The sequence below is a fragment of the Acanthochromis polyacanthus genome, chromosome 13 (genome assembly GCF_021347895.1).
Source record: "Acanthochromis polyacanthus isolate Apoly-LR-REF ecotype Palm Island chromosome 13, KAUST_Apoly_ChrSc, whole genome shotgun sequence".
In the NCBI taxonomy this organism is placed as follows: domain Eukaryota; kingdom Metazoa; phylum Chordata; class Actinopteri; family Pomacentridae; genus Acanthochromis; species Acanthochromis polyacanthus.
Genome location: NC_067125.1, coordinates 29,692,454 through 29,704,444, shown reverse-complemented (window position 1 = coordinate 29,704,444; position 11,991 = coordinate 29,692,454). Strand labels below are relative to the sequence as shown.

The 11,991-nt window shown below is 39.8% G+C and overlaps 1 protein-coding gene across 1 annotated transcript; it reads left to right on the top strand.

Annotated features, from left to right (window-relative positions):
* Positions 1 to 15: 15 nt before the first annotated feature.
* On the top strand, positions 16 to 6,578 carry n4bp2l2 (NEDD4 binding protein 2-like 2). The gene is made up of 6 exons (XM_022200138.2): positions 16 to 124; positions 1,463 to 2,505; positions 2,592 to 2,716; positions 4,571 to 4,659; positions 4,741 to 4,817; positions 4,904 to 6,578. The coding sequence occupies exons 1-6, from the start codon at positions 122 to 124 to the stop codon at positions 5,043 to 5,045; spliced, it is 1,479 nt and encodes a 492-aa protein (XP_022055830.2). The 5' UTR covers positions 16 to 121; the 3' UTR covers positions 5,046 to 6,578.
* The last annotated feature ends 5,413 nt before the right edge of the window (positions 6,579 to 11,991 follow it).

Genomic DNA, 11,991 nt, shown 5'->3' with positions numbered 1-11,991 from the left:
AAAATGAGACGAAGAAGAATGACGTCATTTCCGTAAACAGAAGGCATCTGCAATGTTGGAACTGTTCGCCGGGTGTTTGGTTAATGCCGCTTTTTCCTTCACTTATGCTTTCTGAATGTGAATGGTAAGCTCTCATAAGTAGCGACTATGCTCTTCATTGTTACGCTGAGGTAGCAAGTTATTTACTTACTTTTATTTCGTTTTAGTCCATCGTCTTTATAAGTCGTGAAGTGGTGACACTTTAGCTAACAGATAACAGTTGCCTGTTGGCTCAGTTTCGGTCTCGGTGTAATACATTCAGTGAACTTGGTGAAATTCTGAATATAAAAAACATTTTGTACTGACGGATATACACTTTAGTATATCAGCTGGTTGACCTGCTCACTGAAATTTTAAACCGACGTCACGGTAATACGTATTTATTAGCTCTAAGTGCTTATTTGTGCATATTCACAGTTGTTTCAGTCATGGCAATCCTAACAGGTTCAGGAGAAGGCAAGGGGACGTTTTTTTGGATACTGAAATCTGATATCTCACCCAAGAGGCTTTTTTAGTTCTAACATTGTCACCGACAAATCAGATGCTGTTCATAAACGACCCCAGACTCAAATTCTTGAGGTGTGAATGGAGGTGAAACTGTCAATGCAAATATAGTTTCTAAGACTGTGTTATACACCGATCAGACACAACATTGTGACCACTGAGAGGTGAAGTGAGTAACACTGATCATCTTGTTACAGTGCAACATTCTGGGGAACCTTGAGTCCTGACATTCATGTGGATGTTTGACATGTACCACCCACCTACATACTGCATGTCAAGCAGCAGCTTGGCAACAGCAGTTCTTGATGCCAGTTACCACCATCAACAGGACTATACACAACCAATGCACCCTAAAAAAAAAAGGCTTAGGGATCGCCTGGGGAACATGACAAAGCTAAGCTGTTCACCTGGTTTCCACACAACCCAGATCTAAATTTTATCGAGCATCTGTGGGATGTGCCAGGATAAGTGTGATCTATGTAGGTTCAACCCTACAACCCACCATCCCGGTTCCACAGGACATCCACAGAGGTCCTGTGTCCATGCGTGTCCATGCCCCACTGGGTCAGAGGACTTTTAGCAGCATAAACGGACCAACACAATATTAGACAGGTGGTCATAATGTTATCCCTGATTGGTGTAAGTAGCAGATAAGTAGTGTTGCACTTACCTGTTTACGGATGACTATTCTAGTTTAACATAGATTACTTCCTTCATTACTCTCTCAAACCGTCTGTCTGGTCTGAAAGGAGTCGGCTACAACTGAAGATGCCGTTCAAATGAGCAGTGAAATGTCTTTAAGAACCAAAAAGAAAAGTGAATCTTCCTTCTACTTAGAAAGGGAGTTGCTCTCTACTCACACTCATTTTATTTTTATGGTTGTCCAGAGTACTAACTGCTCATATCTATTCTCATGCAGATGTCTCAGACGGAATTATCCTGTGCCACATCTAATGTCATAGTAAACCCTTGCGAGGGTTCAAGTGCTGGAGACTGTAGAGATGACTGCAGTAGTCTGGACACCAGTAAAAGGGACCGTGTGTTAAAGGAGGTAGGACTCACCAGCACAGCTTTCATTGGTCCAGCATTTCCTCCACCAGCAAGCCAAGTCAAGTCTGATATTGAAGATTCACTGAGTGAGTTTTACAAAGAGCTTGGGAAGATCGATACACTAGACAGTGCTAATAGTAACCCAGTGAAACAAGATGAAGGTTTTGTACAACTACTCATACCTCCTGAAATGCCTACAAGCAAAGAGATTCAGGACGTGCCTGAGGCGAAAATTCAAAACACGAGAAACTCAGAGATCACGGAAATAGATGGCTACCAGAGAAGTAGTGGAGGGAAACAGTCATCCTGGTCTCACTGGTATCAAAATGAACCATACTACCACAGAAGGCCGAGGCCAGGCTTAGACCTGAGCTCTGGTAACGCTGTTTCAAACCAGAACCAGTGGCGCTATCATCCACCACCGAACAGGCCACTTAACCCAACATTTCACAGACCCCCGTTCCCTCATCGACCACCCCCACCTACATTCCCAAATCAACAAAATGCTCCACCACATCTGAATCCTAGCTTTAGCAGTTCAGTCTCAACAAACCAGTATCAAAACAAGTTGCATTTTCCAACATATCCCCTCTTTCCACCACCCAGTGTATGCAGTCCTCCCTCTCAGGGCTTTCACAGAGATTCTCCACATCACTTCGATAGGGACAAACAAGATTGCAGCTGTGATACACTCTTAGATAATGGAACTGACAGGTGGTCAAGAGATAGGAAGGAAGAATGCTCTCACTTAGATGAAGAACATGACAGGCAACAGGGATTTGACTCCGAAAATGAAGTGTGGGAGCGACATCATCACTACGAGCCCCATGAGGATACTCATACATATCGCTCAGCTTTGGTGCTAATCCTAATGAGGGGATTACCAGGATCTGGAAAATCAACACTGGCCAGGTAATCTTGAGATAATAAATCTGCCTTTTGTCTGTTTAAGTGTAGTCTTACCTGAAATGTGTACTGTGCAAACAACACTCTCACAGGGAGTTGCTCTCTACTGGTCCCAGTGGCATCATTTTGAGCACAGATGACTACTTTGCATACAATGATGGCTACCGCTATGAGCCGGGCCTTCTTGGAAAGGCGCATGAATGGAACCAGGGCAGAGGTATTGTCTGCTTAAATGTATATTCAAGTTCAATGTCATGTAAAAAGTTTGCAGCAACCACGGAAGCATTTCTGTTAGGACAGTTTTTACTTCAACTGTATACAGTTGAAGACAAAATTACTAGCTCCCCCTATGATTTTCTTTTTTACCAGGTGCTGGTAAACAGATCAAGGGATTTTTAGCACAGTTTTTCCAAACATCCTCGCTTTATTTTGGATGCTTACATTGTTTTACTTTGCACACAGAAACACAGTAATTTAACAAAAGCCAAAAACCACCAAGGTCAAATTTATCACCCCCCTTGATGCTAATAGTCAATTATGTATCCTTTTTGCTGAATAACAGCTGCATCTTTTGTTGTAAGTTGTAACAAATCTCTGACATCTCCTGGGGAATCCCAGCCCATTCTTCTTTGGTAAATCTCTCAAGCTGCTCCAGATCTGATGGTCTTTTGGCATGGACCCTGGTCTTCAGTTGACCCTGAAGAATTATAGTAGGATTCACATCAGGGCTTTGTGCAGGCCAGTCAGTAACGTTCACTTTGGTCTTCTGGAGGCAATTCTTCACTAGGAGCGACGTATGTTTTGGGCCGTTGTCATGTTGGAAGACCCAGACCCAGTTTTGCAGTTGACTGCTTGAGGTTTTCTTTTAAAATCTTCATATGTCCTTCTTCCTTCATGATTCTTTCAACCTTGACAAGATTCCCAGTTCCAGACACTGAAGCATCCTCACATCATGATACTGCCACCACCGTGTTTAACTATGGGGACGGTGTTCTTTGGGTTATGCACCTCTCCCTTCTTTCTCCAAAAATAAGCAACATTATTAAGGCCAAAGAGCTCTACTTTGGTCTCATCTGAAGGACATGCTTCCAGTATTCATAATCTTTCTCCAGATTGTCCTGAGGAAACTTTAGTCTAGCTTGAAGGTGTCTCTTCTGTAGAACTGGAGTTTGTCTTTGCCTGCATCCTCACAGTACATGTCTGTGCAGGGCTGTAGTGACTGTCTTCTTTGAGGCTACAATTACTGACTTCTCTAAGTCATTAACTATTGTTTTGGTGGTTGTTGTAGCATCTTTAGACACATCTCTCACAGGATTTTTTTTTTTGCAGAGTCTTTGAAATCTTTTGCTTCCTACATTTGTCAGATTTGTTCTGTACTGTGTGGCTCTCTTGAATGTCGTGATGATGCTTCTCACTCCACTTGAAAATACTGTGATAACTTTTTTTTACCCTTCTCCTGCTTTGTAAGCATCAGCAATTCTTTTCCTCAAGTCTAAACTGATTTCTTTTGTTTTTGTCATGATGTTTTGCCAAGTGACAGCTCAAATCCTTAATGAAGTTTTTATACTGTGTGTAAAGTGTAGGAAAACCCCCAGTTTTAACTTGATTGATTGATTGATTGATTGATTGATTGATTGATTGATTACAAGCTATGAGCGTGACAATGTTAAAGCACACGATTGCAAAACAGTGGTTTGTGGTTTGGCTCAATAGAAACTTCAGTTCCTAAAGGACCTAATAATATAGACCCTTGTAATTTTTCATTTAAAAAAAAAATCTGTTCTTGTGTGCAAAAACAATTAATTTATGCTTTCTGAAGAAAACTAGTATATTTAGAAGTGCTATGTTTAATATTCTCTGCTCTGTTAAAAATGCACCTGGGAAGATGCAAAATGTAGAATTTCATGGGGGGGGGCTGTATATTCTTCAGCTGTATATTAGTACGACCTGCAGTGTTGTGGTTGTCCACTGTTTAAGCTTGAAATGTGGAAAAGCTGACTTTGTAGCCGATGAAATGTTTGTTTGAAGCAATTTTGATTTTCTTTACAAAATGTTCTTTTACGTGTTTCAGCTAAAGATGCTCTGCATGATAGCCGGTCTCCCATTATTATTGATAATACCAACATCCAAGCCTGGGAAATGAAGCCATATGTTAAAATGGTAAGTGGTGGTGTTGCATATTAGTTCATACGTGGTAGTTAGTATTTTGTTTTTCAAAGATCCTATTAAATTTTCCAACAGGCCTTGGAAAGAGGATACAAAGTGGACTTTTGTGAGCCTGACACCAGGTGGAAATTTGATCCTTACGAGCTGGAGAAGTATGATTTTTCAAATTATCATGTGTACACACTCTTGCAGAATTTGAAAAACACTACTGCTATCGTCTTGTTTGTTGTCCCTCCAGGAGGAACAAGCATGGTGTTCCTCATGAGAAGATTGCACAGATGTTGGATCGTTTTTCATTTCCCATATCGGTCGACATTGTCATGAGTTCTCAAGAACCACCTCACGTGCACCAGAGACGTCACCCGAGCAGCCACAGGTGATAACGAAAAAGCAAGATTTCCATTTGTTTCTACGGGGACCAAACAGCCAAATAATTTGCCTTGAACACTTTTATACAGGTATAAATATTGTTCTCTTCTGTTTCTACAGAATTTTTAATATATTCTTTTGTTTATTGTACATAAAGGGTAAAAACAGAAGAGATTTATTTTCTGAATAAGCTTTAATTACTCTGATGTGTAATATCTTTGATAGGAAATGAAAACAGCAGTATTTTTATATTTTGTATGCCATATTTGTCCTTTTGCTGTTTGTGTGTTCGGTCCAATATGCAAGAACACGGAAAACTAGAAGGTTGTCCTCAACAGCCCGGTGTCATTTTCCTGTTGACTTTCCAGGGGTGTCAAACTTTCCAGTTTGACACCCCTGTTCTAGTGCCACATTTAATTTTACTCAGCGTGAAAATGATTCAGTTTATGTAGCCTCTGACCTCAGCACTTAGGACATTAGTTGTTTAAGGAGCACTCATAAGCTGTTTTATTTTGGCATGTACGGAATTTCTCATGAGAACATTTGGCCAAAACAGAACAACCTCTGTGATCCCGCAGCAAATTACTGCAGTAAACCAGTGCATAGACACCTTCAAACATCTGACATCAATAACAGTGTGCCTAGGTCTTTGTCTCACTGCATTCATTGCTGCGTCTCACAGGAAATCACATTTTGCCGTTCTATTCCCCCCGGTGGTCATTAAAGCAGCGCACAGAGGTCCTTTATTGTTGACTTCATGTTTTGTTTTTCCGATCGGGGTTGTTTTTCTCTGGACCTCAGCCTGTTTTTCTGTTTGGAATTCTACATGTTGGATGAAATTTTTATGCTAGTGTGTAGTTTTTAGTAAAACAAGCGTTTTATTAGAGAAAAGGTCTTAATTTTCTGTGGAGCTGCGTGTGACAGATCTGGGTTAACTTTCTTGTTCTCTGCTTTACGTTATGCACTCTCCACTTGAGCATGTTCAAAAATAGCACAGTGGCAATTGGAAACGCATAAACTAAGATTTTTTTCATTGTGTACTGGCATTAGCTAAGAGAAGAAGATCAGCAAAGGGTAAAAATTCCAGCAATAGGTGGTGGACAAAAAAGAAACAGTTGACAATAACAACTCAGGAGTAAATGTGAGTTTTATCTTGTATTGTTGGTCATTTTAAGGTTATAGCTTGTCATGTTGTCATGTTCTTTCAGTTCACGATACTCAGGGTCTGTTTGTGCTCACTTTTTTGTTTACTGTGGCTTTCTTACCTTCTCAAATGTTCTCTCATCCTAATTTGCAGAAATCTCTCCCAGACACGTTAACTCATTTGGCAGTGTTTAGACTGATGTTCCTCCAACCAGTCATAGAGATTCACTTTAGTTAACGGCTTGATTGCTGTGCATTTTTCAGTTCAGTTGCTTTTATTCACTCATTACCTGTAGAGAATGTGATGATTCCCCCAACAACTTGTTTTTTTATTATGCTAACATTGGAAATAAAAGGAATGTTTGATCATTTTCAATTAATAAACATAATTTTCTACTTTTTCTGTTTTCTACTAAGGTATTCATTGTTCTGTAGTCTGCAGCTTAATGTCTTTTCCCTGGAGGTTTATTATCATATGACTAACCTTATATCCAGCAACAATGGAAACTTTCAGTGTGCTGAGATATCACTGAATTCAGATCATGAGCAACAGACTGTAGAATCTAAAGCTTAGGCAGAAGCACAAAGAGGTGCATGATGTGGGATTCTAGTTTAATTGTCAAGCAAATACTAAACAAATCAAAGAGAGGTGTTTTTATTTTGGCATTGCAAACACATTTTCTGCAAAGTGAAATGATGTATAATGGTAAGATGATTTTCATCACAGTAATCCATCTCTGTCAAAAATCACAACGAAGAATTGCATTCATGACAACAGTAGAAAAGCAGTTCATAATTTCCTGAGCAGAGTCACTATAACCCCAAGGGATATTAAATTGACATTTAGATACCTAGAATTTAATATCAAGAGAGTTTTCCATGAATTGTACTATGTGACTGTTATTTTGAAAAGAAATCTACATAAATGAATGAGTTGTTTAAATGCAGCCAAATAAAATAGAGCAATTATGGAGAGAGTGAAGCTTGGATTAAAAGACAGGAATGAGGTGCTGCATCAGTCAAGGACGTTTCTTAATTATTTTTTTTCACCTGATAAAGAGATGCTTATTTAATAAAGAATAGATGTGTTTGGTGGCTGTTTTGTAGATATGAAGGCTGAGTTGTTTAGTTGGGTTTCCCTGAGATAACGACGACCTTGATTGTAGAAAATCAATGTGAAGGCAGTTTTAAAGAAATGGGTTTCCATCATGTGGATAGAAATGCAATGAGGAGTTAGCAGTTTGAGTTATTGTTTAATTATTTAAAACAAAGCCTTTGATACCGTACTAGAATTTATAACCTTGGTGCATACAGGCAGAGACAGCACCCTAAAATGAGCCGGTAAAAACGAAGAGAACTGTGACGTCCGACTGCCGTTAAAGCACAAATGACCCTTCAACGACAGTGATTCTTGTACTTAATTGTACCGTACACCCGTGTTCTTTATCAGCATTTAAGAATCTTTGATGGCTCCATTGTTCTTGTTTATTTAAATATTTAATGTAGAGAACATTTTCTCTTTTAACCTTTGAGAGCACCATCTTATTGTCGGCATGCAGCAGGGTGACAGCTGCCCTCCATATCTTTACAGTAAAAGCTTTGACCTTTGAAATCATAGAGCCATTCAGCAAGCAGGACCTAAAGCTTCAATCAGTACGTGAGCAGAAGCACTGAAACACACTGAGGACGGAGGCATGAAGTGCAGTAGGAAACAGTTCATTTCCACAGGAAAAGAAGGTTCTGTTTGCTAATAATGTAGTTTTACAATAGAGGTATTTCAAACCCCTCCAGCAGGTAGTTGGTCTGAATGACTCACACACAGATTGTCACAGATGTGGCTTCCAAGGAAACTAAAGGGCTTTGATTAGAGTAAAACAAAGAGTGTCTGCTCTGCAGTTTATGGAGGCAGGCTTCAATCAGTGGCTTTCTTCAAGGATGCTTAGAAAATATTTCCCACTTACTGAAAGGAGAACATGCTCTTGCTATTGTTCTGTATGCAGAATTTCAGCACCAGAAACTCCAACAAGCCTTTTTCTGATGAGCATCTTGGAGGTTTTAACTGTGATTAAAATGGTTAAATTGTGTCAACGTGGGGAGATACATACTTATATTACAACCTTTTCCATCCCCACATCACTGTATCATCTATGGTACTGCTCACAGGGATCTAAATTACCCAGAAAACTGCCAACAACGCTCTAATTTGTGCAACAGTGACCCATTATGCTAGCCTAGCCGTGCTAGACAACCCACAGCAACGAATTTAATTCTCTGCCAGGGTGGGTCTAGTTACCCTCCATAAGGCTCGAGGTTGGATGCTCCTAAAACTGGCCGGACGAATCACCATGAAGTGTAGAGTCAGAAGGCGGACGTAACTAAGTGACGACAGAAGTGTGACAATTCTGACAGAAACAACCGGCGCACAATAAACAGTTATCTTTCGACTCGGCTTTGGCCACAGCCCTTAAAGATTTGAAGCTAAAATTCAACTTGAAAGATAAACAAAGGACGGCACTGAAGTGTTTCATTGAGAAGAAAGACGTATTTGGACTTATGCCGATGGGATATGGCAAATCCTTAATATACCAGTTGGCTTCGCTGGTTGGGAAGCTAATGGGACTTAGCCACAATCCGCCGGCGCTCTAGGAACTACATCAGCCTATTCGTTGTGCTGATTGGTTGTATACCTACCCAATTGCTGCAGAGGGATTTGAAAGACAACCTTTTAGTCCGCCTCCCTCCCTGTCGAGCGTTCCTAGACCCTTGTGTCTTAAGAGCTGGGTCTAGCGTGGCTAGGCTACCATTATGCAGCTCGACAACAGGATGTCAGAAACAGGAAAAGTCATTATCTGTGGAGGAGCAATCAAGCCGGTGCTTCATCCTGGCTGCACAAAAATCACTAATCTCTAAACACCCTGTAGGAACCTCTATGTACATATGAAAAGCAAAAACTATACTCAGTTTGCATTAAATGTGATATTATTTGGTTTATGTTTTAGGATTAGCGTTGGAGTAAAGTGCAACTAGTCCTGCTGTGACTGACATTAAAAATATACATTAAACATATAAAAGCATACATGAGATATGCTACTCAGGAGCAATAAACAATCACATCTATGCTGATTTATTTATTTATTTATTTATGTATTTATTTGCTTTGGTGATTTTTGAAACAAACTCAATTTTTGACCTGTTTGACAGAGTTCCAGTTAGAAAAACATCCATAAAGAGCAGTTAGTGACAGAATTCATACATGGACTACAGGTATAACCAGCTGACCAGAACTCACCTGACATGTCATTTATCCTCAAGTAAAGACAGTACAGAACTAGTTTGTCATGACAAAAGTTAAGTGTCTTGTGCAATTTAACAGTTTGCATAAATAACGACAGAATTTATTTTATCCTCTACTGCTAGCCAAATTAATCTCTCTGCATCTCACACATGTGAGTACAGAAATGACAGTTAAAAATGAAACTGGCTGCTCTGTTCTGTACAATTTAAAGTTTTGGGGGTTTTTTTGTTTTTTTTTTAAAAGCTGTTTTTCAGCAGCACTTGACCAGATCTGTGACAGATTGGGTGGTATTATTCCACATGATTCCCCTGATAAAGACAGGTTAAGCAAAGCGTTATTAACAGTTTTTTCATTAGTTACTCATTCAGTAGTGGTTTGCAACTCAGCACTTAGATTCTCTCTCTATTATAGCTGAGTCATCAGTGTACTTGACTGTGCTGGCTTTTTTTTTTTGAGGTCATATGGTAAATAATTCATAAAAACTGAAAATGAAATGGTCTCCAACCAGTGGAGTTGGTAGACGTGGGAGCCCAAAGCTACAGTCTAGAAGGTTTTATGAAAACCTGGATTTTGTCTCGACTTTTTTGTCTAAGAAAACAGACAAATGTCACAACTGTTCAGCAGAGAAAGCAGATACATGTTTTTAGACTCAGTTACTGATTTTTGGTGCTTCCTGACTGTTAACATGCACAGCACTTTAGTCAACTGGGGTTGCTTTAAATCTGCTTAATGAATAAAGCTGATTTAATTTGACTCGATTACATTCATGCAAATCCAAAAAAATACGATGATAATGTACAAGATTTGGTACCAGGAGGACAGTATGGACAATATGAGTTAAACAAAAGAGTAAAAATACAACGAGTTGTAAAAGAAAAGCAGATAAGAGCAGAAAGGTAACAACAAAAACATCTTCAGATAAATGGAAGCTTTTCTACTACTGACTAAAAAAAACTGAAGTCACACTGATAAGACCTTCCTCTCGGGAGGGAAGGCAATTTCTCTTAAGTACCTCCTTTCCTGATTATAGTTCTTGTAAGAAATATAGTGTTTTTGCAGCACTACATGCCTCCTTGCCTTGTAGTATATTGACGTACTAGTATGACAAACCGACTGGCCCAGTAGGTAAGGACTACTGCTTCAGGAAAAGAAGAACACTTGAGTAATTTCTCACCTTATTTAAGTGGCGTGATCACGCTGACATTTTCTCCAGCTAGTTTGGTTCTGATTTTATGGTTTTATTTGAACCTGCTGCACTTTATATATATTTCTGACTTCCTTGATGTGCTATTAATTACCTAAGTTTGGTATAAAATTACCTTGTTTAACCCTTTTTTTCATGTGTGATTTCTATTTTTGTAAATGACCTTTAACATAATCCTCATCCAAATCGATATGTAGGTTTATTCTAGGATTGGCCAAGCTGAAAAGACATGTTTGTTTATCTTGTCTATATTGTGAAGCCCTCATGGCCTTTAGTAAAGTCTTTTATTGCCAGTAGGGAGGGGGTTTCATCCATTAAAATTTTCTCTATTAGATGCAGGACTCAGGTATAAGAACCATTTGTTTGTTTGCTGTAGGTTTGGGCTACGAGAGCAGCAGTTGTTTCCTGTTTTCCTTTAGTTTCCCTCATCTTGTTTTGCTTGAGATTTTGCTTCAGTCACATGTTTCAAGTAAGCGCTGGGCCACTGGGTTTTCATTTCAAGAGCTTGATTGGAGGAGCCATCTGCTCACAGATCTGTTCCTCTCCTTTTTAGGTTCCGATGGCTTTTCCCAACAGGGGATGAGTCATGTAAATGCAGATTTGGGTAGAACAGTTGTCTCAGGAGCACATCCCTGCATGCAGAGGGGTCATTGGTAGAGGTAGTAAATTTATTTAAGGTACAGAAGATGGGTAAAAGTCAGCTTCTGACTTACTTACTGGGAATTCGTTGAGTTAGTTAAAAATGCACAAGCAGGGAGGCCAGTTCAGGTCTGCTCCTCTCACCACTGATGCATCTCTGCAATGACCAAGAAACATTTTGTGCATTGTCTGATGTGAATGCAAGGAGCTGGGATCTAAACTGAAGTATTATTACACAGCTCTTGTGTCGTCTTGTTGAAGCAGTTCTGCTGGTCAGTCGTGTTCCTTTGTCATATGAGAGACCAGAGAACATTGATTCCATTATTTTTTTCTATTTCTATTAAATATCACATTTCTGACAGACAGACCAGGGAAGGATGACGAGATTAGAACAGGAGATGCTGTGTGAGTTTCCATTCTCCTACACTCGGGTGATTTCTGTCAACGAAGGCGACTCAAGGCAACTTCGAGTTCACAACCTCCACCACGGCAAAAGCAGCAGTTCACAGAAAGAACTGTATGAGTTCTTTCTGCTTGGGCTTGCTGTAGCCCTCTCCTCTTACTGCTATTACAGTTTCAGCCTTCAGGATCAACACAATGCAGCCTGTGCACTGGATTTCATTCGCTCACACTGTGGCAGGCAGCCTGACAGGATTGATTTTCCTTCACCATTGTT

What these genes read in the sequence shown, in the direction of transcription:
- n4bp2l2 (XM_022200138.2), top strand. An exon ending in TGAATGGAACCAGGGCAGAG is followed by an intron (nt 2,717 to 4,570) that starts GTATTGTCTGCT and finishes TACGTGTTTCAG; the next exon opens with CTAAAGATGCTCTGCATGAT. An exon ending in TGAAGCCATATGTTAAAATG is followed by an intron (nt 4,660 to 4,740) that starts GTAAGTGGTGGT and finishes ATTTTCCAACAG; the next exon opens with GCCTTGGAAAGAGGATACAA.